The following is a 26,605-nucleotide window of genomic DNA, read 5'->3' as shown; positions in this document are numbered from 1 at the left end:
TTAAGCCAGAGAAGATCAAAGAGAGGAGATTCCAAATTGCCAAGTCTCTGACAGGGAATATCAGAACGGACATATGCACAAGTACCACCTTTGAGGCGAAAGGAATCATACAGCGAATAATTTGGGCATCTGAGATGAGCAGTAGATGAATCAACCGATATCTGAGATTCTGTCAGAAAAAGTACATGGGGTTTGGCAGACTGCAAGTGGAGTCTTATACAATAATTGTATATGTGGTACAGTATCAAAAGCTTTACTGAAATCTATCTGTATGGTGCTAAATTATTCTTTGCACCCAGTTTCCCTGTGACAACCTCATATTAGATAATCAGATTTATGAAGCATGATCTCCCTTTAACAACCCCATGCTGTAACCACCTAATGACTCCACTCTAAACTCCACCAAGTTCACATTAACAAACTCCCATTTTGCCCTCTGAACCACTCTTGCAAATAGGAATACATTTGGTCACCTCCAATCTACAGATACTTTCCCTAAACACAAGAATGCTCTGATTATTATGTCTAAAGGTTTAACTATCTCTTTTGCAGCTTCTCTTAATATAATTAATACAAGGAGTGATGTTGTCTGACCAATCTGATTGGATACTATGACCTAATCACAAAGGAACTAGATGCAAAAAATAATTTTTCCCTCATATAATTAGATTTCAGAAAAGCATTTGATACTGTTGCCCATAAAAGGGTTGCCATACAAATTGGAGCAGTGTGGTATTAAGGGCAAGTTACTGCTATGGATAAAAAGGTGTGGTTGAGTGGGAGATGGTAGAGAGTAGTTATCAATGGACACTGTTCTTCTTGGACTAATGTTATTAGCAGAGTCCCTCAGGGTTCAGTGATGAACCCATTATTATTGTTTTCTATATTTATTAATGTTTTTGATGAAAGGCACATCAGACTTAATGTCTTAAGTTTCCAGTTGATATGAAGGTTGGCACGGCGGTTAATCACAGTAATCAGGGTATGCTACTGCAACAAGATATAGACAAATCAGGTAGATTAGCTGAGAAGTAGCAACTGAAGTTTAAAATCGGCAAATGCAAGGTACTTCATATGAGGAAGCAGTAATCCCAGACCACACTCAGGGTAGTGATGAATGAAAAAGACATGGGGGTAATTGTATAGTTAGGTATGAAGTTCTCTGAGCAGTGCAGACAGGTTGCCAAGACAGATCTTGATAGGATTTTGTCAATCATATACAGGAATTTTGCTATTAAGGATAAGGAGGCGATTATCCCATAATATGAGATAATGATTAGGCCACATCTTCAGCATGCATACAGTTCTGGACACAATATTTTATGTAGGATGTAGAATGTTGAAATGGTTACAGAAAAGAGCAATGAGATTAGTGAAAGGAACAAAAGGGTACTCTTACCAGAAAAGGCTTCAGTTCTGAAAAATGCACTACCTGGAGACTAGGCATCTGCAAGGAGATTTGATTGAGGTGGTTAAGGCTTTGAATGGATTAAGTTCAATCCTCATAGAATCCTTTCTCTTGCCGAGACTACACAAGGCATAAATTCAAATTTAGGAAGGATGGTTTCAGGTATATGAGCAAAAGTTTGTCTTCAGCCAGCAGATGGTTGATTGTTGGAAACCAAGTCCCATCTGGGGTTGGAGAGGTGGTCAGTTTGAATAAATTCAAGACAAATCTAGACAAGCTGTTAGAAGTGATGGACATTTTTTTTTTGGCTGGTACGGCATAAGCTTACTTTATAATATCATTTGCTACTATTAGTAACTGGACAGATTCAATCAGCCCCAAGTGCTTTGTTCACTTTTAGTTCCAACAATTTCTCTACAACCTTATTTTGTTATTTATAAAATCATTAACTCCAAGTCAGTATTATTCAAAAGAATTCTGCTAACCTCATCTCTAAAAACGTCTTCAGTGAATGTAGGTGCAAAATATTTATTCAGTTTATCAGAAAGCTGTAAAGGATCATTAATAGTCATACCATTCATAACAAGTCAACCAATGTTACTCATCATTTTCCTTTTGGTCTTATCATATGCAAAGAATTCCTTGCTGCTTTTCTTTACACTCTTATGCAAGTACTTTTTGTAATCTGCTTTAGCCTGTCTAAATAACTCAGCCAGATTAACACAGTTTTCACTTATTGGAAGACTCTGCATCCTTTGACAATTTACAATCATCCCATCCATGTTCTTTTTTATCTCTGCTACCAAGCACATTAGTTCATCTGACATCCATTTTTTGTCTAAATCTTGATTACCGTATTTCCCCACATATAAGACGCACCTTAATTTTGGAGCCCGAAATTTGAAAAAAAAAAAAAAATGTATTATACATAAAGTTATTGAACTCAAGTTTTATTCATCATAAAATTCATACAACTCATCACTGTCAAACCTCCCATCCATTAGCTTGTCCTCATCTGTGTCTGATGATGAATCACTGTTTTCATATATCGCCTCGTCCTCAGTTCCATCTATGGCATTTGAAATGCCACACTTCTTAAATGACTTGACAACGATCTCAATCTTGATATTATCCCAGGATCTTTTCACCCAGGTACAAACTTCTCCTATAATTGGTTTCTTCACTCTTCCTGCTGGTGTCAAATTGTCCCCAGAAGACTTCGTCCATTGGTTCCATTTGTCTCTCATGTCAGCTTTGAAGGGTTTGTTAATGCTGACATCAAGTGGTTGGAGCTGGGATGTCAAGGTATGACGGCAAGTTTTGTTTTTTGCTCTGCAGCAATCTTCTTTGTATTTTTTGTTATGTATGCCCTGAACCAATCAAGCACCAATAGGGCAGGTTTGCATAAGAGCCCACCTGGTCTCCTGCTACAAACTTTGAATCCAGATCTTCATCCCATGCTGATCCATCCAACCCTTGTCATGAACGTGGACAATCACTCCTCGAGGAATGTCTTCTTTTGGCATTGTTTTGCATTTGAAAATCAGCATAGGAGGCAGCTTGGTTCTGTCGGCACAACAAGCTAGAACAACTGTATAATGGCTCTTTTCATGTCCACTTGTCTTCACAGTTACAGTTTTCACCCCTTCTTATCAACAGTTCTGTTACTTGGGACATCAAATTGAAGGGGGACTTTGTCCATATTTGCAATCTGTCCCAACTCAAACTGATGTGTCTTCCGACATTGAATGACAAAAACGATGAAATTCAAGGACCTTCTGCTCATAGTTTTCAGGCATCTTTTGGGCAAGTCTGGTGTGCATGTACACATGCTTAGTCCATTCCGTTTCATGAACCTGAAGCATCAATTGTGTCCTCCTTTGAAATCAGTAACTTCTTTTTCGTAAGCAATTCTTCTTGCCTCATGCTGAACCATCTTTGTGGACACAGGAATTCCAATTGCCCTTTGCTCCTCAATCCATATCTTCAACTCCCTCTCTAAATCAGACCATTTTGCTGATTTGCCTCTAATAGCCTTCTTCTGCCGTGTCGTTTTCAGTAGGGTTTCTTCTTCCCGTAGCCAGTCTCGGATTGTTTTCTCAGCTGGAGGACCAAACTTACGTTCAGCAGCACCGATTTCCATTCACTTTTGCAAACTGGATCACTTTTAACTTGAATTCAGCACTGTACGAAAATCTTTTCTGAGCCATTTCTGGGCAGAACGTGGCAAAACGTAACCTAATATACCGGTAACAAGTGTGAAACAATCAGCGCAAAGACAACAAACAGGAAATGCAAGTAAAAAAATCTACAACCACTGTATAAAACGCACCAGTTTTAGACCCCAAATTTTTCGAAAAAGGTGCATCTTATACAGGGGGAAATACGGTATATTTTAGTTGGTATAAAACTCTTACCAGCCTCCAAGATTACTTCTCTAAACACTTCCCATTTGGTATTTACATTTTTAACATCAGTTGGTTCCACTGAAAATATTTTTAAAAATGACTGAACCATTATAACCACCTTTACAAAAACAAAATTCCTTCCCTTTATCCTTGATTGTAGTTATTTCTTTGAATAAAGCTCATAACAATATGCCATGATCACTGCCACATAAAATTCCTTAACTGATGATTCTTAATACATGATCGATCACTCCTGATAACCAAATCAAGAACATTGCTTTCCCTTGTTGCCTCTCTAATGCATTAGTATAGAACACTAATGCATTAGAGAAGTTTTTCCTGTTTTATTAGCTTAAATTGGCATATTAACTTATTTTTTTGAGTAGCTTTATATTCCTAGTTACAATACTTAGTTTAAAGTTTAACTTAGATAGAGATTTTGTAGATTATTACTTAGTATCGGTAAGGGTATCCAATCCACGTGTTAGAAGTTTTGCAGCTCCAATGAACGAGAAGATTTATAGCCATATTTAGCCGCTTTATTGAACAATTGCTATATTAAATTATTTTCTATAAGTAGCATATAGACCTAGTCAAGATCCTTGGCTTATTCTAAATTGAGACAGCGAGATTTTGGAAGTTAATTAATATTTAAGTGTCCGCAACTTTACCGCCGTTCGTAACTTGCCGCCATTGTTATATGATACAACATTATATCCCGAACTAGATAGTGTTAGCTTATATAGTAAAGTATATTATATAATATTGTCAATTAATCAGTAAAATCTATGATTCTTGTTAAACTTCATTGTCAATTAAATTGTACTCTTAACTTAATACATATAACAACTTAGATTTTACAAACGTAACATAATTAATTAATACATAACTTGATATGGAAGTTATATAAACAGAACTTGTAGATAATACTCGATACTGAAAAATATATACAGATATATAGTGTTATAACTGGGTTGGGATACAAGTTTAGAGTTATAATTTTGTACTGAAATTGAAATTTTATTGAAATTAAATCAAAATCATGATTCAGACCAGAGGCAGCAAAGCAAAAGGCTCAAGCTAATGGAAGTGCTGTGGCACAGGAGAGAACTGAGGTGGGGCAGTTGCCCTCTGAATCACTGCCTTTTAAAATGCACTGCTTGCCTTGATGTTTGTGGAGCAATCGGGTACAGGACATGATATTGCCATGGGGGTTGTCTTTGTGTGTGCACACGATGTAAGGAGTGTAAGGAAATCAGGCGACGAAGCATTGTTATGGGCCTATATGAGAGCTTGAAGGACAGGGTAGATCCCTCGAAGGGATCTAAATTGAGGGGCCCATCAAGCTCATAGCTGCCCACATCAACGCCACAGCTTGCACTTGATCATCATGCAACACAGCGGCAACCACCAAGGCAGAATGCACTGATCCCACAGGAACTAGTAGTTGTTGATGAATCTATTGTCAGGGAAATGGGGAACACGGTATGTAAAATGGATAGGTGGAACAGGACAGGGTATATCTGTCAGGGGTAAAGGATCCTGACATTGTAGAGCGGATATCATCTTTTAAGGGCACAAAAGGTGATATTGTTGTACACATTGGCACTAATGATATTAAGAGTAGGAGACCAGCAGAATTACTTAACAAGTACAGGTCACTGTTGAAAAGAAGCCGTGAATTAGGGTTGAATTTGAAAGTGTCTGCAATTCTGCCCAGACACGATAGGAGGGAGTATGTGATGAGAGCTTTGTCGATCAATTCAACCCTGGAAAGAATTAGGGTTGAATTTGAAAGTGTCTGCAATTCTGCCCAGACACGATAGGAGGGAGTATGTGATGAGAGCTTTGTCGATCAATTCAACCCTGGAAAGACTGTACAAGGCTCAAGGGGTAGAATTTTTTTCAGCCTGGTCTACTTGTCAACAGGAGAGACTGCTTCTACAGGGATGGGATACAATTAAATAGAAAGGATGCAAGAATATTTGCTGATGCTATCAAGGCAGTGTTAGGTGGGTCGGAAAACTGCTAGCTTGGGGGGAGATGTAGAGCTGCTGGAACAAGATTAGTGAATGGAACAAAGTGTTGCTCTTACGAAGAAAGGCTTAAGTTTTGCAAATTACAGTATCTGGAGACCAGGCACCAGCGAGGTGATCTGATAGAGGTGTTTAAAGCCTTGAATGGTTTGAGCATGCTCAATGCTGATGGGATTCTTGCTCTTGCTCAGAATAATCACCTGAGAGGGCATAAATTCAAATTGAGGAAAGATGTACGGAAATTTTCCTTTAGCCAGCGGGTAGTTGGTTGGTGGAACACACTTCCATCCCTTGTTGTGGAAGTTGATAGCCTAAATAAAAATAAAGCTCAGCTGGACAGGTATTTCGAACGAACGGAGGGGTGAAATGGGAGTAGGGTTGTTTTTTTTTTTTTTTTTTTTTGGCTGATGCTACATAAGCTTGCTTTCTTGCATCATATGTCTCTACTAATGGCAATGCTAACACTGGCATGCACTACATAACCAATAATACCAAGCCATTGCACTGTTTAAATTTTTATTCATGTGTTTTTAATATCAAAAAAATTTTTACTTACTATTAAATTCAAACTATTTGCTTAAAACAATATTCTATATTTTAAGTCCCTTTTCAAATAATAAAGGTAAGGAATAAACAAAAATTTGTTTTCTGAGGTTTAAGAAAGCTAAAATTTTCCTCTCAAAACTCTCAAAAAAGCTGAAAAGTTTTAGTATGATTCACATAGGTAGAAAAGCGCTACCAGCCACATGATGACATCACCTATATGCAACAATATACTGCCCATGTCATGTTGCTATCATATAGCTTTTTCAGTTTTACAACAGCTTTTATGACAGTATGTTACACTTTGGTCAAATAGACAGGGATGTTTTAATAAATGTGGATTTGATTAACTCATAATAGCTGATGAAGTGTATATTGTCACAGAACCTTTAAATAATAGTTTTTAAAAGAGAATTTAAAGAGAAAAAAAAAACAGCAACAGTGTTAAAAGGTAGGCCAATGCCAAATTTACATACTGAAGGTAAAAAAATTCTCATAGTAGCATATATATGAGAAAAAAAAATGGTTGACTGGAAGTGAAAAATTAGGTAAGCTGTTCTGCTGGCTATGCCTGCTATTTTCTTCAGAAAATAAAAATTTTTGAAATAAAAAGGACACAGCAAGTTAATTTACACACTGACTTTCAAAAACACAAATGAGATCAAAAACACAAAATCCTGGATTGATCTGATATCATTCAGTAATGAATGCATAGAACTGAAATTGGATGAGCAAAAAAAGACTTCATGTGCAAAGTGTGTTAGTTGTCTGATGACACCAGGGGTTCCCCATCTCTGCATTGTGTACTCTGTTTGTGTAGCACAGAACTCTGTGTAGGCCAGAGATTTAAACAGTATGTGGGGAGTGGAATGATGTGTAGTGTTGTGTACCGTTGAGACTTCATATACAGCAACATAACAAAAAAGCTTAGAAAAAATAAAGATATTCCTAGGTTGCCAGGCATAGCCATTTTGTGGTCATTCTCAATTAGATGCTTCCAAAAATCAAGGAAATTATATAGAACTTGTAAATTTAATCAGCCAATATAAGGAAAGATTAGCAAATAATTTAAATGCAACTACAGTTTTTTCAGAACTATCAAATAGAATTCAAAATGACTTGATAGATGCAATTAAAGAGGTAATGTTGAATGAAATACAAACTGAAATTAATAAAGCTAACTTTATTGCAATTCTTTTAGATGAGATTTCTGAGGTGTTGAATTATTCACAACTGTCAGATTATTCTGCAGTGTTACTAAGGATAACATTGTTGTAGAACAATTTATTGGTTTTACAGATGTGAGTGCAGAGTGTTCAGCATTTGCCTTATCTGACCATGTTTTTTTTTTGCATTGAAAATGTGAACTACGAGAATAAGTTGATTTTTTTTTTTTTTTTTTTTAAGAAAACCCCAAACGTGAGAGGTATTAGAACCTATAGTACTTAGTATGAAAAGATGAAAGAAGATATTTGTTGACGTTAGACTTGAACTTCTGTAGACTGTAATTTTCAGGAAATACATAAGGTTGTTCCAGAAAACGGCAGTTGAATGAATAAACGAGGAAGATGAAAAGTTGGTTCTGCGAGTTTGACGCTGGACAGTAAGTGGACGTTGGCTGGTGGCAGCACGTGTTCGGACTGTTTTGAAAGAGAGAGTGGGAATTATAGAAGCCAATTCAGAAGAACAGTGCCCATGGAAGTATCTGTAGAAGAGGCATGCAGCAGAAACATTATGTCTATGAGACAGCGAATGGAGAGACTCTGTTAGAGAAAAGTCATTAATTAACCTAACTGCCCTCTTCTGAATGGAATCTAGAAGCCTGAGAGAAGTTTTAGGTGCACCGCCACATTTGTGGGAACAATATTCCAGATAGGGTGGATTTGCAATTTGTACAGAATGAACAGCTGCTTGGGAGAAAAGTAACGCCAAGAGCGAAAGAGAAAACAGAGTTTTTTAGATGCAGAGGAGGCAATATTTGTAATGTGCTTGGGCCAAGAAAGATTAGAAGTCAGGGTAATCCCCAAAAGAGATATAATTTTGCTGAGAAATTGGAATGTCATCAAAGATAAGCATAGGAGCAGACAGAATATTTTTTGCAAGATATAAGACAAGACTGAGTTGTAGAAGGACTGAAATCAACTAAGTTGTCTTTGCCCCACTGGAGAATTACCTAAAGATCAGCATTTAAGGAATTGGTAGCAGATTTTTGAGAAGTTGAAGCTGATTGAGCAGGGCAAGGTTTCTCAAAATGGAAAGTGGAATGCAATGTGCTATCATTGGCAAAACTATGGATAAGATTTCCAGTCAATGGAAGGAGGTCATTAATATACAAGAGGAAAAGAGTGGGTGGAAAGAACTGAAACTTGGGGAACATCAGCATTAGTGGAGAAGTTAGAAGACAGAGAGCCATCTACCATCACCCTCAGTGAACGGTCAGAAAGAAAACTGGATAACCAATTACAAAAAACAGTTGGCAAACCATAAGATGGAAGCTTGTTTAGAAGACCTTTATGCGAAACACGATCGAAAGCCTTTGAGATGTCAAGAGCAACTGCTTGTGTTTCACCAAACTTTTCCATTGAATTTGTCCATAAACCGGTAACATAAGGCAGAACTCACAGGTGGTAGATGACTTTCATCAACCGGTGAAATACCACCACTTTGCTTTCTGGAGGCTTGAAGTGGTGAAACCCATGTTTAGTCTCTAGAGCAAAGTTTCCGGCATCCCCCTCTCCTCATACTTCTCCTTCAACCCATGCACGGTACTAAGTACTATAGGTTTTGATACCTTTCGTGTTTGGGGTTCTCTAAAAAAAAAAAAAAAACGAACATTACCAGTGGATTGACACTGACGGAATCCATACTGGCAATCGTTGATCAGACATATGGTTTCCAGATAGTTAAAGAGTTGGTAGTTAATTGATTTCTCTATTACTTTAGAAAGAGTAGAAGTAATTGCAATGGGACAATAATTGGATGGGAGGGATTTGTCACCCTATTTAGGAACTGGCTGGATATGAGCAAATTTCCAAGCAGAAGGAAAAACCTTTGGAATAAGAAAGTGAAAAAAAGCTGCAAACAACAGGAGTAAGTTCAGGAGCACAGGTTTTGAGAACAAGTGGAGAAATACCATCAGGACCTGGAGCTTCCTTAGCATCAAGATTCGTCAAAATTCATCTGACATCTTTTTGACGGAAGACCACAGGAGGCATTGAATGTTGGAAGTGGTGGGAGGTGTGTTACAAAGATCATTAATACATGAGTTGGAAGAAAAATGGGATGCTAGCAGGTCAGCTTTATCCTTGGCTGAAGTGACAACAGAACCATCTGGTTTTGACCGAGGTGGGAGCAGAGATGGGCAAAAATTGTGGCCAATAGTTTTGGCAAGAGAACAGAATGCTAGGCGACCATTAGGGCAAGAAGCAAGTTTTCTACTCTTAGCCCATTCAAAATCTAGTTTGGACTGATTAATAGCTGCTTTACAATTGTTACGAGCTTTGATGTTGGCAGAAAATAAAATTGAAGAACTGGAAACAAGCCAATTATGATATGCAACATTCTTCTCTTGAACAACCTTAGCACATTTATTGGAAAACCAGGGTTTAGATAAAGGACGAGATTTTAAGGTAGAGTGTGGAATAAAAGATTCCATTCCTCCAAGAATAATTTCACTGACACGAGCTGAGCAAATGTTTTGAAACAGTAATCCGACCAAGGAAAAGAAGAAAAGAAGTCTCACAGGTCATCCCATTTTGCATTCTTGTAATGCCAAACAATATAAAGTTGGGAATAGCCATGAGATAAAGGATCCATTGGAGAAGAGAAAATCACCAAGTTGTGATCTGAGGTGCCTAAAGGACCACTCACTTCAACTGTGTACCCTGCGGATACTCTCAATAACTGTCATAACGAAGGACCCATGTGAATCAGTAGCAAAACACCAGGATGTATCAAGGGTGAGATAAGTTTTTCGTTGTAAAGCTTGTTGCAACCGTTGTGTGCAAAAGACAAATTAACTGTTTCCAAGGCTCAGAGCAGTAATAATTCACTGATCCAAACTTATATCGCTTTGCCAGGAATAGTGTCAACAGCCGCACTGTCCATACAGGACAACCCAAGGCCAGAAATCCAGAATGAGTCAATAAGTAAGTCTGTCGCAAGGCAATTTTTTACCTGTGTTAATAGATAAACTGATGTCTGCTCTTAGTGATCTGTATACTAATATGCAAATCAAAACTGGATGCATCAAAACTCATAAGTTTTCCAAACAAAATGAATCAATTAACAGAATCAACACTCAATTCACCGCCCAATCAACAGAGTTACATATTTTTATCTCACACAATCCCGCTGAATTTGAATGTAGCCCAAATACTCAGGGAGCCAATCACCTTTCAGATGAACTTCAATTTCCTAATGTAGCAATCAGCGAAGTCCCGGTCATGAATTCATGTCGTGCAGCTGAACAGAGGTGTGATCCACAAGTGGCGGCCTACCAAATTAGCATCCCACCTCAAAAATTTACCTCCGTTTTACCATCTGTGCTGCTGTCTGAAAACAGCAACACCTCTCTACCTTCACGGACAAAAATCCAGGCAGCCATTGCTCACCTGTCATGTCTTGGGCTAAAATCGCTGCTACCCATTCTGTTTCATCTCCTCAATTGACAGCTAATCAGAACCCTCATTTCTCCAGTTCATCCTTTCAAATTAAGAGACCACTGCCAATATCAAGGAAAAGTGTCAGATTAGGATTGGTACCTCCACGTCCTCTATTCTGAGATCAATGAGCAAGCCTCCCAACACAGGAGCCTTTTTATTTCCCGACTGGGGCCACTGACAACTGCTGAGGATATTGAGGTGGCAATGAGTTAAGAACTGCATACCAAAGTATCTGCAAATGTACCCAAGAAAACATCAAATTACTCATCCTCTAGAGTAGTTTACAAAAGTCGGGCATTCAGATCTGTTGCATCCACATCTGTGTAGCCAGTTGGCACTCTAATCAGGCCTTTTTATGAATTGAAAGACCCAAAACCATCCACTTCATCTTGTGAGCAAAACCGAAGGATGACTAACTAATTGTGAAACTGCTCTAGTCTCTCAACTATCGAAAACCACTGCACCACATGTCCAGCTCCAATCACTTTCTGACCCAGCTACTTCTTATAAACATACTGATGTGACACCACGTAATCCTGCTTTTCAATCACTTTCAATTAACAGTATAATTTCCACTAGGCCTAATCTGTTGAGGTGTTTAAAAGCATCAACAAATAGATCAGCACTTATAAAAATTCCCTTTCGACTCACCCTTAGTTTTCTACCAAAATGTCCGGAGCCTCCGAACTAAGCTTGAAACCCTCGAACAATTCTTGTTGTCCAACAGCATGGATATAATTTGTCTATCAGAAACATGGCTTGAACCTGACCAAGAGTCAATAGCCTGTGCTCCGGCACTGGATTTTAATCGTTCTTCACATCAAGATCTCAATCTAGAGGAGGCGGTGTTGCCATCTTCGTCAAAGATTCCAACCTGAAATTTGTGTACGTCACATCTAGCAACTCCTTATTTTATGAAGCAATACACGTGACTGTGAAGTTTAATGCCTGTTTAATCAATTTAGCGGCAATCTACATAACCCCAACTCCAGATATTGCAACACACGTACACAAATTGCAACAATTGACGATGCTACCAGCTGGATAATGAGTAAGTTACACCCTTCTGCTACTCACATTCTCCGCGGCGATTTTAACCATCCACCCCATCTGAGCCCTCTCCTTCAGCGACTAATGAACAATCTCTGGCCATTAAAGTTTACGATTATCAATGAGGAGCCAATCGTCTCTACTTGATTCTATGTTCTGGAATTTGCAGAGTCAACATTCCACCAGAAACGTCCTTCAAATCAGATCACGACCCAATTGCATTACTTCTTATTCTGCCTATGCCCAGCTTCAATTGCCATAATACTGCAGAAAAGAAAATCATATTTTCTCCGACTTTGCTTGATCCCAAAAAGTGCCTCGAGGAAGTGCAGTCTATTCCGTGGCATGTGCTTGATGGATGTGACTCACTCCTCGCAGTTGAGCTAATCACAAGATGGATAAATACAGTCACCCTCTATGCATCAGCCAAAACCATACACATTTCTTGCATCACATGCCACTACTACTACTACTACATTTCTCCAAGGACTAGAGCTTGGTGGACCAACAATCTAGCATGCAGTTTCCACAACAAACAAGTTTTCACCAGAAATTTTCCACAACCTTCACAAGCAGTGGAAAATCTCTGGCACAACCCAAGATCGAATCCTATACTCCAGAGCAAGAGCTATTTTCAATAGACTCAAAGCATCAGCAATAAAGAGATACACCGATGCAACCTCATCTAAATGAAAAACTCATCCAGACACAAGTCTCATTAATTCAAATCTTGATCAAAAAACTGGATTCTGCTTCTGCTGAAATTCCTCTCCAAAACTCTCAATTTGCTCCTACTGATGACCTTTCCATAATTTCCATTACAAGACAGCAACTGATATATGCTATTAACTCCCTACATCTATCTAGTACTGCAGGCTGAGATAAGATACCTCATTTCATAATTAAGTACCTTAGCCCCTACATCCTAGATGCATTGCTCTCAATCTACAACTCTTTTCTTTCCACACGAGTTTTCCCTGCTCAATGTAATGAATACTCTGAGTCCACTGCCTAAGGTGAAAGTGCCAACAAGCCTAAAAGATTTTAGACAAATCTAACCTTCTTCAACTATCCTCAAACTTCTTGAAAAGGTACCCCTTCCAATATTAAACAAACAGCTGATGCCACAGAAACCGAAACAGTTCCATTTCGCAGTCGCAAATAGATCCACCATAACAAACCTCATGGCCACACAGACATTAATTTTTCAAGCCTTCGAAACTAAATCCAAATTAGCTATTGTGTACACCGATATTGAAGCTGCTTTTGACAGCCTAGACATCACAGCCCTTCTCAGTCTTCTGCAATTCTTCTTCAGGATTAATGGAAACCTACTAGCTTTCTTCATCGCCTTATTGAGGAATAGAAGTGTCCACCACACAATGAAGAAGACCCACTTTACAAGAATAATCAATGCAGGAGTCCCACAAGGTGGCATCCTGTCTGGCCTTCTTTTCTCAGCCATTCTAATTCCTTTCATATGCTGACGATATAAAGTTTCTTATCTTAATCCCACCATCTGCAAACCCAATGGCAATTACGTCTTCAATCACAGAGAACTTGACTGCTCTTTCAACTTACTTGAAGATGTTTGGGTTAAACCTTAACCCTTCAAAATCTGCAATAATGGTTTACTCATTGAAACAGCAACCAACAGTAATTCAACCATCAGATTTGGGTACTCTCATCCCAGTGGTTACCTGCCATAAGGACCTCGGTGTCCATTTTGATCCGAAGCTGAAATTTAATGTTCACACAGAATACCTCCGGAAACGATTTAACACCCTACGCTGGAGAGTGAAGCAACACTTACTTCATACCACTACCAGATATCTTTAAACCACTATTTATCCAGTTATTTTATATGCTGCTAAAATTTTGGCATCTGCGTCACCCGCACTTCAAAAACCGGTGTTCTCGTATGAATACTGGACCCTGAAATGGGCCACAAATAAGCATCACCGACCCCCTCAATTGAGAACAACTGACATGGCTGAGCAGCTAAATGTACCCAGGCTACAGGGGTTAATTGACAGCAGGCATTTAATAAATACATTAAAAATGTACATAGGACTGATAAACACCCCAAACATCTGGGATTTCTATCAGTGGCACAATCCTCTGCCATCCTTGAGGTCAGACCCCACACTAATCCTCAAATACAACCGGTTGAAACTGTGTAATCTGTACCTACCTGCCCAGGCACTCCCCATAATTCAGGCACTGCTCCGTCTTGGAGTCTTATTTTTTTATTTTTTTTTTCTGTTAGTTGTTGGCGCATCGGCTTCTGTGGCCATATTACACCTCCCAAGGTTTTTGCAATTTACTCTGATCCAAGCCCAAGGCGGGATTCGAACCCACGACCGTTGGATTGCCAGGCAGGCACTTTACCCACCCGGTTAGCCCGGTCAGCATCTTGGAGTCAACCTACAGAAAATGGCTACCGACTACAAATACCATCACATGCTCCTCGGAGTGGATTGCATTTGTTGAACTGAAATAAATCCCTCCAAACTGGGTTACGACGTTCAGTTTCTCATTATATTTTCCTATTATTATAATTTCATTTTCACATGTGTAATTTTGTGTAACTCAATTTCCTATGTAACTGTAATTTTTACCAATTTAATCACATATATAATGTAAAATTCCTGGCCATGTCGCCGTGATGAGAATTATTGTTCCTAGTACATGTACCATACTTAGCAGCAATAAAGAAGTTTATTACTTAGAAGGGTTGTTTGTGAGAAAAAGATCAAGTGTGTTGGCTGTATGGTTAGGATTGTCCGGTATTCTTGTACATAAATGAACAATCTCTGCAAGGACATTAGTAATTGCAAAAGCCTCAGCATCTCAACCACTGGCTTGATGTGACTAAAAAACAGAAGCCAGCTGGATTTGTGAACATTAAATCATGAACAAAAATCACCTCATTGTTAGGAAAGTTGGACTGGAGAAAGTCAAGTTGCAAAGAGAGGAAGTCAAAGAGCTCCAAGTGATTAGTGGAGTTGGGAGAATGGTAGAGACAACAGATGAATTTAACACAATGAGGTAGAGAGATTTTAAGCCAGAGAAGATCGAAAAGAGGAGATTCCAAATTACCAAGTCTCTGACAGGGAATATCAGAATGGACATATGCACAAGTACCACCTTTGAGGCAAAAGGAATCATACAGGGAATAATTTGGGCAACTGAGATGAGCAGTAGTTGAATCAACCAAAAACTGAGATTCTGTCAGAAAAAGGACATAGGGTTTGGCACACTGCACGTGGAAATGGACATCGTTGAGATTAGAACTGAGATCATGTATATTTGTGAAATGAAATAGGAAGGGTTTGGAAAGCTTAGATCTTTTTGCAGATAAGCTTACTCTATTAGTTTAACAATTCATGGTGTATTCAATAGTAAGAAAAAGTGCTGTATGAAGTAATGAAATTTTTGGATATGGCATATACATGGTAAGAATATACCCAGATCCTTGACATAACGTGGTCTCGACAATGCCCCCCCCCCATACACACTACTCTGGCTCCCTCCAGTCACTATCTGGCAGAGTAGAGGTAGCAAGATTATACACTAGCTGATCCAGAAGCCTCCTAGAGAGTTACCAATAGGTTCGGTCCGGTGTACTAACTAGCGGCCGGCCTGTGAACACCGTTTTAGAGCTGTACCCTCGAAATGTAAGGATGATTGGATCTCACCATGAAGTTCATCATAACCTCAAAAGTCATCATTCATACTGCATGATGGAAGAGATGGGAAAGGGTTGACCAGAACTTAGCTCTGGAGACTAAACATGAGTTCCACAACTTCAAGCCTCCAATAAGCAAAATGGTGGTATTGCACCGGTTGATGAGGGTCATCTACCACCTAGTATTGCCTAGTAACACAGAGGGGTGGCATTCCTCCATGTGGTGTGGATGCCACACCTCGACCCCTGCTTATGTTGGTTCACACCTGGGTGGTCACTCACAGTGTGCTTGTGCATGGAGGTTATACTCAGGATTACTAACAGTTGCACCATCGTGAAGGTGCAAGCAAAGGATTTTCTGTCGCAGACCATCCGGACTTTGCCAAAATTGGGTCCACTTGAATTGAAATGTCAACTGAATATTAGCATTAGTAGAGGCATTTGATGCAAGAAAGCAAGCTTATGCAGCATCAGCCAAAAAAAAAAAACCCACTTCACCCCTCTGTTCGTTCAAAATACCTGTCCAGCTGAGCCTTAAACTTATTTAGGCTATCAACCTCCACTACAAGGGATGGAAGTCTGTTCCACCAACCAACCACCCGCTGGCTAAAGGCAAATTTCCGCACGTCTATCCTACATCTGTCTTTTCCTCAATTTGAATTTATGCCCTCTGAGGTGATTATTCAGCATTGGGATTCAGGAAGAATCCCATCAGCATTGAGCATGCTCAAACCATTCAAGGCTTTATACACCTCTATCAGATCACCTCCAGACACTGTAATTTGCAAAACTTAAGCCTTTCTTCGTAACAGCACCCCTTTGTTCCATTCACTAATCTTGTTGCCCTTCTCTGTACTCGTTCCAGCAGCTCTACATCCTTCTTGAAATGAGGCCTCCAGACCTGTATACAGTACTCTAGGTGTGGCCTGACCATTGCCTTATACAAGGGAATAATCACCTCCTTATCCCTACTGGAAAAATTCCTGTATATTATTGACAATACTCCATGAGCTACTCTTGAAGCCCGTCTGCACTGCTCAGAGAACTTCATATCTGCCTGCACAACCACCCCCAAGTCCCTTTCATTCTCTACCACTGTCAGTGTAGTACCACAGAGTTGATACGTTGCTCTGGGGTTGCTGTTTCCCATGTGTAGTACTTTACATTTGTCAATGTTAAACTTCATTTGCCACCTCTCAGCCCATCTGCTCAACCTTTCCAGATCCTGTTGCAGCAGCATAGTGTCAGTAGTGTCCTTGACAACCCTGCCAACCTTTGTATCGTCTGCAAACTTGGACATTAAGCTTGATATACCATCATCAATATCATTTATAAATACAGAAAACAATAATGGACCCAACACTGAGCCCTGAGGGACTCCACTAATAACATTAGTCCACGATGAGCAGTGTCCATTGATTACCACTCTTTGTCTTCTCCCCCTCAACCACCCCTTTATCCATAGCAGCAATTTGCCTCCAATGTCACACTGCTCCAATTTGTGTAGCAATCTTCCATGTGCAACAGTATCAAAAGCCTTTCTAAGATCCAAGTATATAATATCAAAGCTATTCCCTGCATCCAGTTCTTTTGTGACTGCATCATAGTATCCAATCAAATTGGTCAGGCAAGACTTCCCCTTAACAAAGCCATGCTGTGTCCGAGCTATAACTGAAGTCTTGTGTAAATGATCCTGCAGTGCTTCTTTAACCAGTGCCTCCATTAATTTTCCTGGAACAGAAGTTAAGCTCACAGGTCTATAATTACTTGTGTCAGCCTTTGATCCTCCTTTGTGAATTGGGGTCACATTTGCACATTTCCAGTCTATGGGTACTTCCCCTGAGTCCAAGGAAGCTCTCATAATTATGGCTAAGGGTTTGCTTACTCCCTTTGCTGCCTCCTTTAATATAACTGGATAGATCCCATCCACCCCGGGTGCCTTTCTTGTGTTTATCTTCAACAGTTTCTCCTCCACTTTACTCCCAGTTATTTCAAGATTCTGTAGCTTACTGCTAAAAGTTCCATCAGCGTTTTAAACTCCCAGGTAGCAAGTACAGCTTGTCTGGCATATCTGAGAGAATGTCTGTGACAACCTCAAGGACCAAATAATTGCTCAAATTTATGATGGTGCTGCTACAATGGCAGGCAAATTGAATAGACTGCAATCAAGAGCAAGGAAAATATATCCATGCCCAATCTCCGTTCATAGCTGTGTGAAAGAACTAAATTTAATTCTTTCACAAGCATGTGGAACAACTCCTCAAATAGGCCTCTGAGGTTGGGTATATTCATATTACGTTCTTAGCGTTTTTTCACCAACCTTTCATGGAGTAAAATAAAATTAAAATAAAATAAAATAAAACAAAACAAATCTTGATAACTATATTTACAATAACCTGTATTTACAAAATTAATATACGTATTACAATATTAAAAGTATTAAAACACAAGATTAAAATGCATTAAAATATACTAAGTTAAAAGCGATAAAATCCCGTAGCTTTCAAAGGCTCCAGCCTTCTTCTTCAGCAGTACTCTCTATTATTCATTACACCTTTAAATATCAGCAGGGTAATGGTAGGCATCACATGTTTCCATTCTCACGTGTTCCGCTCTCTTGCATTGTGGAACCGGAAGTGGCTCGAACGGAAGTCGTACGGAACCGTTCATCCTTTTTTAGGATAATAGTCTCTAAAAGGGGGTGAATCCGTACACCCCTATCCCTATTAATGTTGGTTGTAGAGCTGATCCGCAAACTCTCGAGCCACTTACGGTCCCAGAACCTATGCGCCCGATCGGTGATAGTGGCATCGTCTGGGGAGATCTGGTGCTGCTTCTCCCAAAAATGTTCGGCCACAGCGGACTTGTCATATTCCGCATTTCTTATTGCTTTTTTGTGTTCCCCCAGACGATCTTTGAGACGACGTTTTGTCTCCCCTACATAACATTCCCCACAATCCGGGCATCTAATATTATATACGACCCCACTAGCATCCTCTTTTTGAATGGGGTCCTTAACTTGAGACACAACTGTGCGCAGTCTTCGTCCCGGAAGCTGAACACAGCGTGTCTGATATTTTCTTAATACTCTAGTTATATAATCCGTCAAGCCCGGATAATAGGGAATGTATGCAGTGGATACTGGTATAAAAGATTCATCTCTCCTCTGATTTTCATTAATAAATTTATCTATAATCCTCTGGGGGTAACCACATTTAGTAAGATCCGCCGTGACACGTTCATACTCTGCTTTCCTATCATCGGAGTTACTGCAATGTGATTTCGCTCTATTAATTAGCGTTCTTATCACACTGTTCCTATGATGGCTGGTCAGGGATGAATTATAATGCGTATATTGCCCTTTACACATCGTTTTTCTAAAGACTTTTGTCTTTAACTGCTGGTCTTCCCTACAGACCAACACATCCAGGAACGGCAGAACTCCTCCATCTTCAACTTCCGATGTAAATTGTATGAATTGGGAGAAGCCATTTAAGATATTCAACACGTGATCTTCACTCCCCTTCCGAACAAATGTAAATGTATCATCCACATACCTTTTCCATTGAAAGCTACATTGAAAGCTACGGGATTTTATCGCTTTTAACTTAGTATATTTTAATGCATTTTAATCTTGTGTTTTAATACTTTTAATATTGTAATACGTATATTAATTTTGTAAATACAGGTTATTGTAAATATAGTTATCAAGATTTGTTTTGTTTTATTTTATTTTATTTTAATTTTATTTTACTCCATGAAAGGTTGGTGAAAAAACGCTAAGAACGTAATAAGCATGTGGAACCATAAAAGAGGTGTAAGATATTTTTTTCAACTATAAATGGACTGCCTAGTTATTTTTCAAAATAATCTAAAAGAACTAATGCTCTGGACAATATTATTAAGAAAAAATTTCCAAAAACTGCACCAACTATGTGGAATTATTCCTCCCTAGTTAATACTGTGAAGGAAAATTGCACTTCATTAATTTTGAAGACATAACTGAAAACCCTAAAAAGTAGAACAACGTAACTACTGATTCTGCTATCAGATTCAAGCACGAATTTAATGATCCTGATTTGGTTTTTCTCTTGGAAGTGTTCAGTGAAATATTCACTGGTGGTTTAGTTAACATTCTTCAAACAAAATACCTAGACATTGTGTATTGCATAAATGAAATAAAGCAGGCAACAAAGTTGCTTGAAAATAAACAAGAAGAGTTTCTCAGATTTTATTAAATGTAGAGCATCGATAATCCAAACTAATTGGGACTGGGGGTAGTTCGGACTTCCAAACCTATCAAAAATACTGTATTTATGTTTGCTTTGCTTGATAAAAAAAAAAGGGGGGGGGGGTTCAGAGTAAGTTTAGAAATAAAAACACTAAGTTATACTTACATATTTTTATTCATAGGTAACAAAACAAATGGAACTTTCAACCACAATAATATGTGTAAAGGCCTTTAACGAAAATAATTACTTATTTTCTGCTGCACCTTTTTCGAACTTTGTTTCTTTTCAGCAAGAGTAGTTGAGTTGGATAGCACTCAGTTCGTTTGTCAATTTTCATGTATCATATAATTTTGTTAACTGGTAAGATAATAAAAGTGTAAATTTGTGCTTTATATCTTCATTTTTATTGCCTTCGGATAATATTCATCCGATTTTCGTTGATTAGAATTGCAGTTTTCTGAACTGAAGATATTTAGGAAAAAACAACCAAAGGGTTAAAAGGACTTATAGAAGGTGACTTCCAGAAATGTTTATGCTTTGAAGAAAATGTAGAACTTGTACGAGGCCAAGGCAATTATTTTGAAGGGGATAACTTGTAAAGTACAAAATATTTCATTATATTATTTTATTGCAACAGTCTCGTTATTTAATAGCCACACTTTGTGTGCTTTAGGTTAAGAAGCACACAGATTCAAAAACAATACAGGTAACAGATTCAGGCTGCCAGTGTAATACTGAGTTAGTTTGGAGTGACAAACACTAAAGGGGAAAAAAATGACAGTAGGATTGTGTTACAGGCCAAATAACTATGAGCAAAGTGAATAATTATACAGGCAAATAGAGTGAACCAGCATATCACAATGTCTTATGGGGGATTTTAATTTCCCAGATACCGATTGCCCATTCTACAGTGAATCAGATACAGGAGATGAAGTTTGAGGAATTACCCCATCCCCTACATTCACCATACTTAGCTTCATATGATTAACACTTTGTTTTAGCTAATAAAAGGCACACCAACTTTACAGATGAAGAGGTCAGGATGGCAATGCATAAATGACTTTAATGCCAACCATAAAATTTCTCTCAAGGAATCCAGGTATTGGTGCAGTGTTAAAGGAAGTGTGTGTCAAACATAATGGAGAGTACACTGAAGATTGAGAAGGTTCTTGTTTCTTGTGAAACATTTATTTAACTTTCTTTAAACTTTTGCAGCATTCAATCAAAGTACCTGTTTTATGTGGTACCTGTATTAAATTTTTTTTTTTTTTTTTTTTATTATTTTCCCTCTATTCAAAAAATAATTTATTAAACATCTGCCCTGTGTGCACAGTAGAAATAAGCAAAACCCAGTTTAAAAACATAAATATTAATAATTATAAGAATGCTTTAATATTACCATTAAGTTCAGTCTAACCAAACTAAATAGTAAACTACTATCTAATGGCCAGTCTATAAATTATTTAAATCCTTTAAAATTCAAAGAAATTTGACTGTCACATCTGAATTATTATACTGGTTCAAAATGAGTGAGCTCCTCAAGCAAAGCAAACATAAATTAAGATCTTTTATCTGGAGGATTACTAAAAAGCACACCAGTGTATAAGGATTTGCTTATTAAAGACTGATTAGAGTTCACAAAAAATTCTGAGTACACTCAGTAAAAATGACTGAGGTAATCATCAAGAACCCCACTCCCAACACTTAAGCAAATTTCAGTCACCACTAATATAGATGTACATATGCACATACCTCTCCCTGATCAATGCTAGAAAAATATCCATAACCTCTCCTATTAAACCTAATTGATGGCATTTTTATTAATTCAACAACTGCTTCTGTTATTAACAAGGCTACCATGGTATGAAAAAAATGTAATAAAAATTCTTTCCTTACCTGTATAGTAAGAATACTGTTAAACACAGGGCTGTCTAAAACAGAAATCAAGGTATTCAGATCTTCTCCAACAGTGGAACTTAAATGAGATCCATCTGAATCTTGAAGCTGCTGCTGTATTCTTTCCAGCAATCGTAAAGCTTGTCGAGTATCTGCCAAAGTAAGTGTGTAAATTCTTTTAACTTTTAGTCATACACTACAAAAGGGTGATTCTGAAAGGTCTAGCCAAAGTTGGGGTGTAAGGTCTACATAAAATGGTGAAAAAAAAAATAATAAATAAATAAATAAATCATATAACCATAGATACAGAAATTCTTCCTTGCCAAGTTACAGCCATATTGTTACTTTTGGTTATGATTGTAAAAAGCTCTTTTACTTTACAACAGTGTTTTTTGGATATTGAGGACACTTGACTGCTCCCAATTCATAACAGGTGTTCAACATGACCTTCTTGAGCAGCAATAGAGGTGTCTTTACAGTGATTGTCAAATACATTCAAAACTGTTAAAGAATGTGTGGCAGACAGGCACAATGAGTTCACAAAGAGACCTTCTTTGTTGCTAACTAATGTTGAACAGACTAGAGATTTTAGGCGTCACCACATAAAAATCCAGGAGAATTCAAAATTTGGTGAGCACAGAGGGCCATGCAGTTAACCCACCATGACCTATCCAACAGCAAGTATAATGGGTGTTGAGCAACTCCTCATGAGGAGCTCCTTTCCATTTCAGTAATGCTGAAATGGAGAGAGACAGTTCCATTATACACAAACTACATACGTGCCCTTGTCTGTACTATTCAAACAAAATAGGCAGATCACTTTCCAAAAAAAAAATTCTAAAACACAAACCAAGTCAACATATTTGAAGGAAAATCAATCAATCAGTCACCAATGATGCCAGACCTAACAAACAAACTGTTACTGATCCAAAAACTGAACGATCCTGTGAGGATTTTCCTATGCCCATATGCTGATTATGAAAATTGACATTATCATCTGTGGTAAAATGCATCTCAGCTGTAAAGAAAAAAGGCAAATTGAAGTAAAGTCAACACACTGTTACATAAACCACTGGCAGTATGCAACCATGCTGGAAAATCAGCAAGAGGTCTTGTTTTTTTTTGTTTTTTTTTTGGGAGCATTAGCAACTAAGGCTATATTGCTCCAGGATATGCGGTGGTCATTCCCTGACCTTTCCGCATCCTCCGTATTTGGTGGTGACGGGCTCGAACCCCGGTCTAATCAAGAAGAGTGTGCTATGCACTGCTGCTCCTTCCCACCTGGCTACGGAGGCGCCTAAGAGGTCTTGTACTAACTGTAACTGAAAACGATGTCAGTGAGCATGAAGGATCTTCTAGATCAATGGTTCTCAAATGTAAAGTCACAACCCCAGAGGTAGATTTGCAAGCAGTCTGCTAGTTCAACAATAATTTTCCTCATTCTCTCAATCCTTGACTACACTATAGTGGAATAGTTGATCCAACAATTATGCAAAGTAAACATTTAAGTGAATGTTTGAAAAGATATCTGGAACAGTTTTTTAACATAGTATTTATCTGTGTCTAACTATGTCAGCCTACTTTCTAGGGCTGTGTGAAATGAGTTATTGTTAGGATTCAAGATGTTAAATTTCTACAATAAATATTCTAAGAGACTGCATATTTTCATACCATTTATTTCCATGCAGTCAGTCCTTAGCATTAGTCATGCTCTACGCCTTGGTCAGTAAACACATCCGATTTTATTATAAGTGTATTTCCTAGTGGTTTTCCCCATTACTTATCTTTATAAAGTTGGATTATCTAGTTTAGTGTCAATTAAATGTAAAGCGAGAAACAAATTGACAGATGTTAATAGTGAACTTCATTGTGTTCTAAGTAATTTGTGTCCCAGAATAGAAAAGTTGTGTTTTAAAGACAAATAAAAAATTCGTTAACCTATATATTTACAATTTTAAAAATATATATGTTATTCCAATTTTTTTTTTTTCTGTTTATACTCCGGCACGACAACCAAGTGAGTAGAGTTTACAATAAATCATCAATACAAATATTTATCGTATTTAGTAGTCACAGGCTTGAACCCCGGTCCAATCAAGGAACGCGTGCTATGCACTCTAGCTCCTGACCACTGGGCTACGTCAGGCCTAAGTAATAAATAACAAGTAGATATGTCTCAGCAATGAAAAACATCTCAAAATATGTGTATTTGCATTAAAAATGTTAAAAAAGTAATTTCAGTGGAAAAATTTTAGCTTATTATCATAAAAAAAATTTTGCAGAAATTTTTTTTATGTTACAAAAAATCATGGGGGGGGGGGTTTGTGGCAACCAAATATTCACCCAGAGGGGATCATTGATAGATCTGTATGAGAACCACTGCTCTAGACCTTTACTGGTTCTAGGTTTCGTCTGCATATGGTTAGTAAAAAAGCCATCCTTCTAACTTGAGTTATCCCCTACCACCTCACCATGGCATACACAGAAATGAATGACCCATTTCTCTGAGTTAATCAACAGCTTCAAAGTTTTCCTGTCGGGACATTTATTATGGGAATACTTCCTTGCCACTCCAATTTGCAGAGCCATAAGTTAAACGTATGTCTGCCATTTCAGCATTTGAATAGTAACGTATGTCCCTCAAAATGATCATTCTGTGACCTGGCATTTAAATAGACATGTCCCTCAAAATGTGCAATAACATGAAATAAAAATCCATTAAACAGTATTGCTGATAGTAATACCACAAGCAGCAACATATCTATGATTTGGCAAGGGAGCACTGAGACCTACAGTGGTGGACAAAAAAAAAATGCATCAACTTAAAAAAAGTAACATTTGTAGCGAAACGTATAAGATATTGTTTGATTACAGTCGTTTTGTTTGTCGCAATGCAAATGTATTGCATCAAACAACATTTCTATTGCTTCAGACAGTAATTGCAAGGTATTGCATCATCATTTCTATAAATACAGCATTGGAAAGGCATACACGCTCATTAGTATCCTACTTTGCGGAGGTGTAACCTCCGCAAAGTAGGATATAACCTCAATATGTTCAGTTGACACCGAGGAAAAAAAAGTGTAGCTGTTCCTCTTTCCCAGGAAGGGCTTTCTACACATGCTATCGCTGATAAAATAGGCTGCCACCAGTCAACAGTATCCTGGGTTCTGAAATTAAAGCATGAAACCAGTGATGTGAAGAGAAGACCTGGATCAGACCATAAGAGAGTGAATGCCTTCCCAAGATCGATATTTAAAAATGGCTATGCCTTCGTAATCACCATGCCAGTGCTCCTGATCTAAAACTGGAATTTGAGATGGCCTCTGGTGTTGAAACTAGTGCACAAACTATCCGGTGCCTCTGTAGCCAGGTGGGCAGGAGCAGCAGTGTTTAGCACACTGCTTCTTGATCAGCCCGTGGCCACCAAATACGGAGGTTGTGGAAAGGTCAGGAAATGACCACCGCATATCCCCAGAGCAATATGGCCTTAGATGCTAATGCTCCTAAAAACCAAATAACAACAACTAACTATCCAAAGATGGCTTTCGGAATGTGGTCTGCATGCCTATCCACCCAAGAAGCCTTTGTTGACCCAACAAATGAGGAAGAAGCGACTTGCTTTGGCTAAAACGCATGTTTCATGGACAAAATAGCAATGGGACACAGTCACCTTTTCTGACAAATCGAAATTCAACCTGCATGGCTCAGATGGGAAGCGATATGTCAAAGACAAAAATTGGAGGCATACCATCCTGACTGCATACACCGACTGTAAAGTTCCCCACCGGTCAAATGGTCTGGGGATGCAGCATAACAAGCAAAGGGGTGGGGCAAATTAAGTTTATTAATGGAACAGTGAATGCAGAAACCTACAATGCTATCTTGGAGGAGTGCCTGTTTGTTTGTTTGTTAGTTATTTGGTTTTTAGGAGCATTAGCAACTAAGGCCATATTGCTGCTGGATATGCAGTGGTCATTCCCTGACCTTTCCGCATCCTCCGTAATTGGTGGTGACGGACTCGAACCCCAGTCTAATCAAGAAGTATGTGCTACGCACTGCTGCTCCTTCCCACCTGGCTACGGAGGTGCCTAGGAAAGCCTGAAAACCGTCATTAGGGATCCCCACATAGACGTCCAAAACTGCATTTTTCAACAGGACTGAGCAGCTTTCCACACAGCAAAATTGGTAAGTTTTATGCTATTTAGATTTAATGATTAGTTTGTCTCCTTGTCTCACAAGGCTTAAAACATACTTACACCAATGTTTTCCCTCATTTTTCTCCCTTAAGGTGCAGTCATACCTCAGAAATGCTGGCATTACAGTGTTGGACAGACCTGGCAACAGTCCACATTTGAACCCTATTGAAAATTGCTGGTACATAATTTCATCTAAAATTGCTCAGAAGCCAACAAGTAAGATTCAGCTGCAGGAGAGCACTGTAAGGGTGTGGTACCACGAAATTGGCCAACCAGAAGTTGATTAACTCTATGCCAAATCGTTGCAAGGCTGTAACTGCAGCTCGAGGAGGAACAACAAAATATTGAGGACTAATTTTGCTGATTTACTGTACACAATACTATTACGTTAACTCATCATTTCAGTTTGTACACATTAATGCAATAAAATGTATGTTTGGTTGTCATGATTTCCATTTGCATGATTTCTCATATTTCC

At 38.4% G+C, this 26,605-nt stretch overlaps 1 protein-coding gene across 1 annotated transcript in view; it reads right to left on the bottom strand.

Annotated features, from left to right (window-relative positions):
* LOC150078990 (patj homolog) overlaps nucleotides 1-26,605 on the bottom strand; it is a 946,782-nt gene that overhangs the window by 886,077 nt on the left and 34,100 nt on the right. Inside the window, exon 3 of the mRNA XM_090382912.1 lies at nucleotides 21,929-22,080. Within this exon, the coding sequence (XP_090239038.1) occupies nucleotides 21,929-22,080 (152 nt within the window). The remainder of the gene's footprint in view (nucleotides 1-21,928; nucleotides 22,081-26,605) is intronic.

Source organism: Mastigoproctus giganteus, chromosome 10 (genome assembly GCF_048544385.1).
Source record: "Mastigoproctus giganteus isolate SK-2022 chromosome 10, ASM4854438v1, whole genome shotgun sequence".
Lineage (NCBI taxonomy): Eukaryota > Metazoa > Arthropoda > Arachnida > Uropygi > Thelyphonidae > Mastigoproctus > Mastigoproctus giganteus.
The sequence above is the reverse complement of the archived record's forward strand: the minus strand, read 5'-3'. Positions and strand labels throughout refer to the sequence as shown.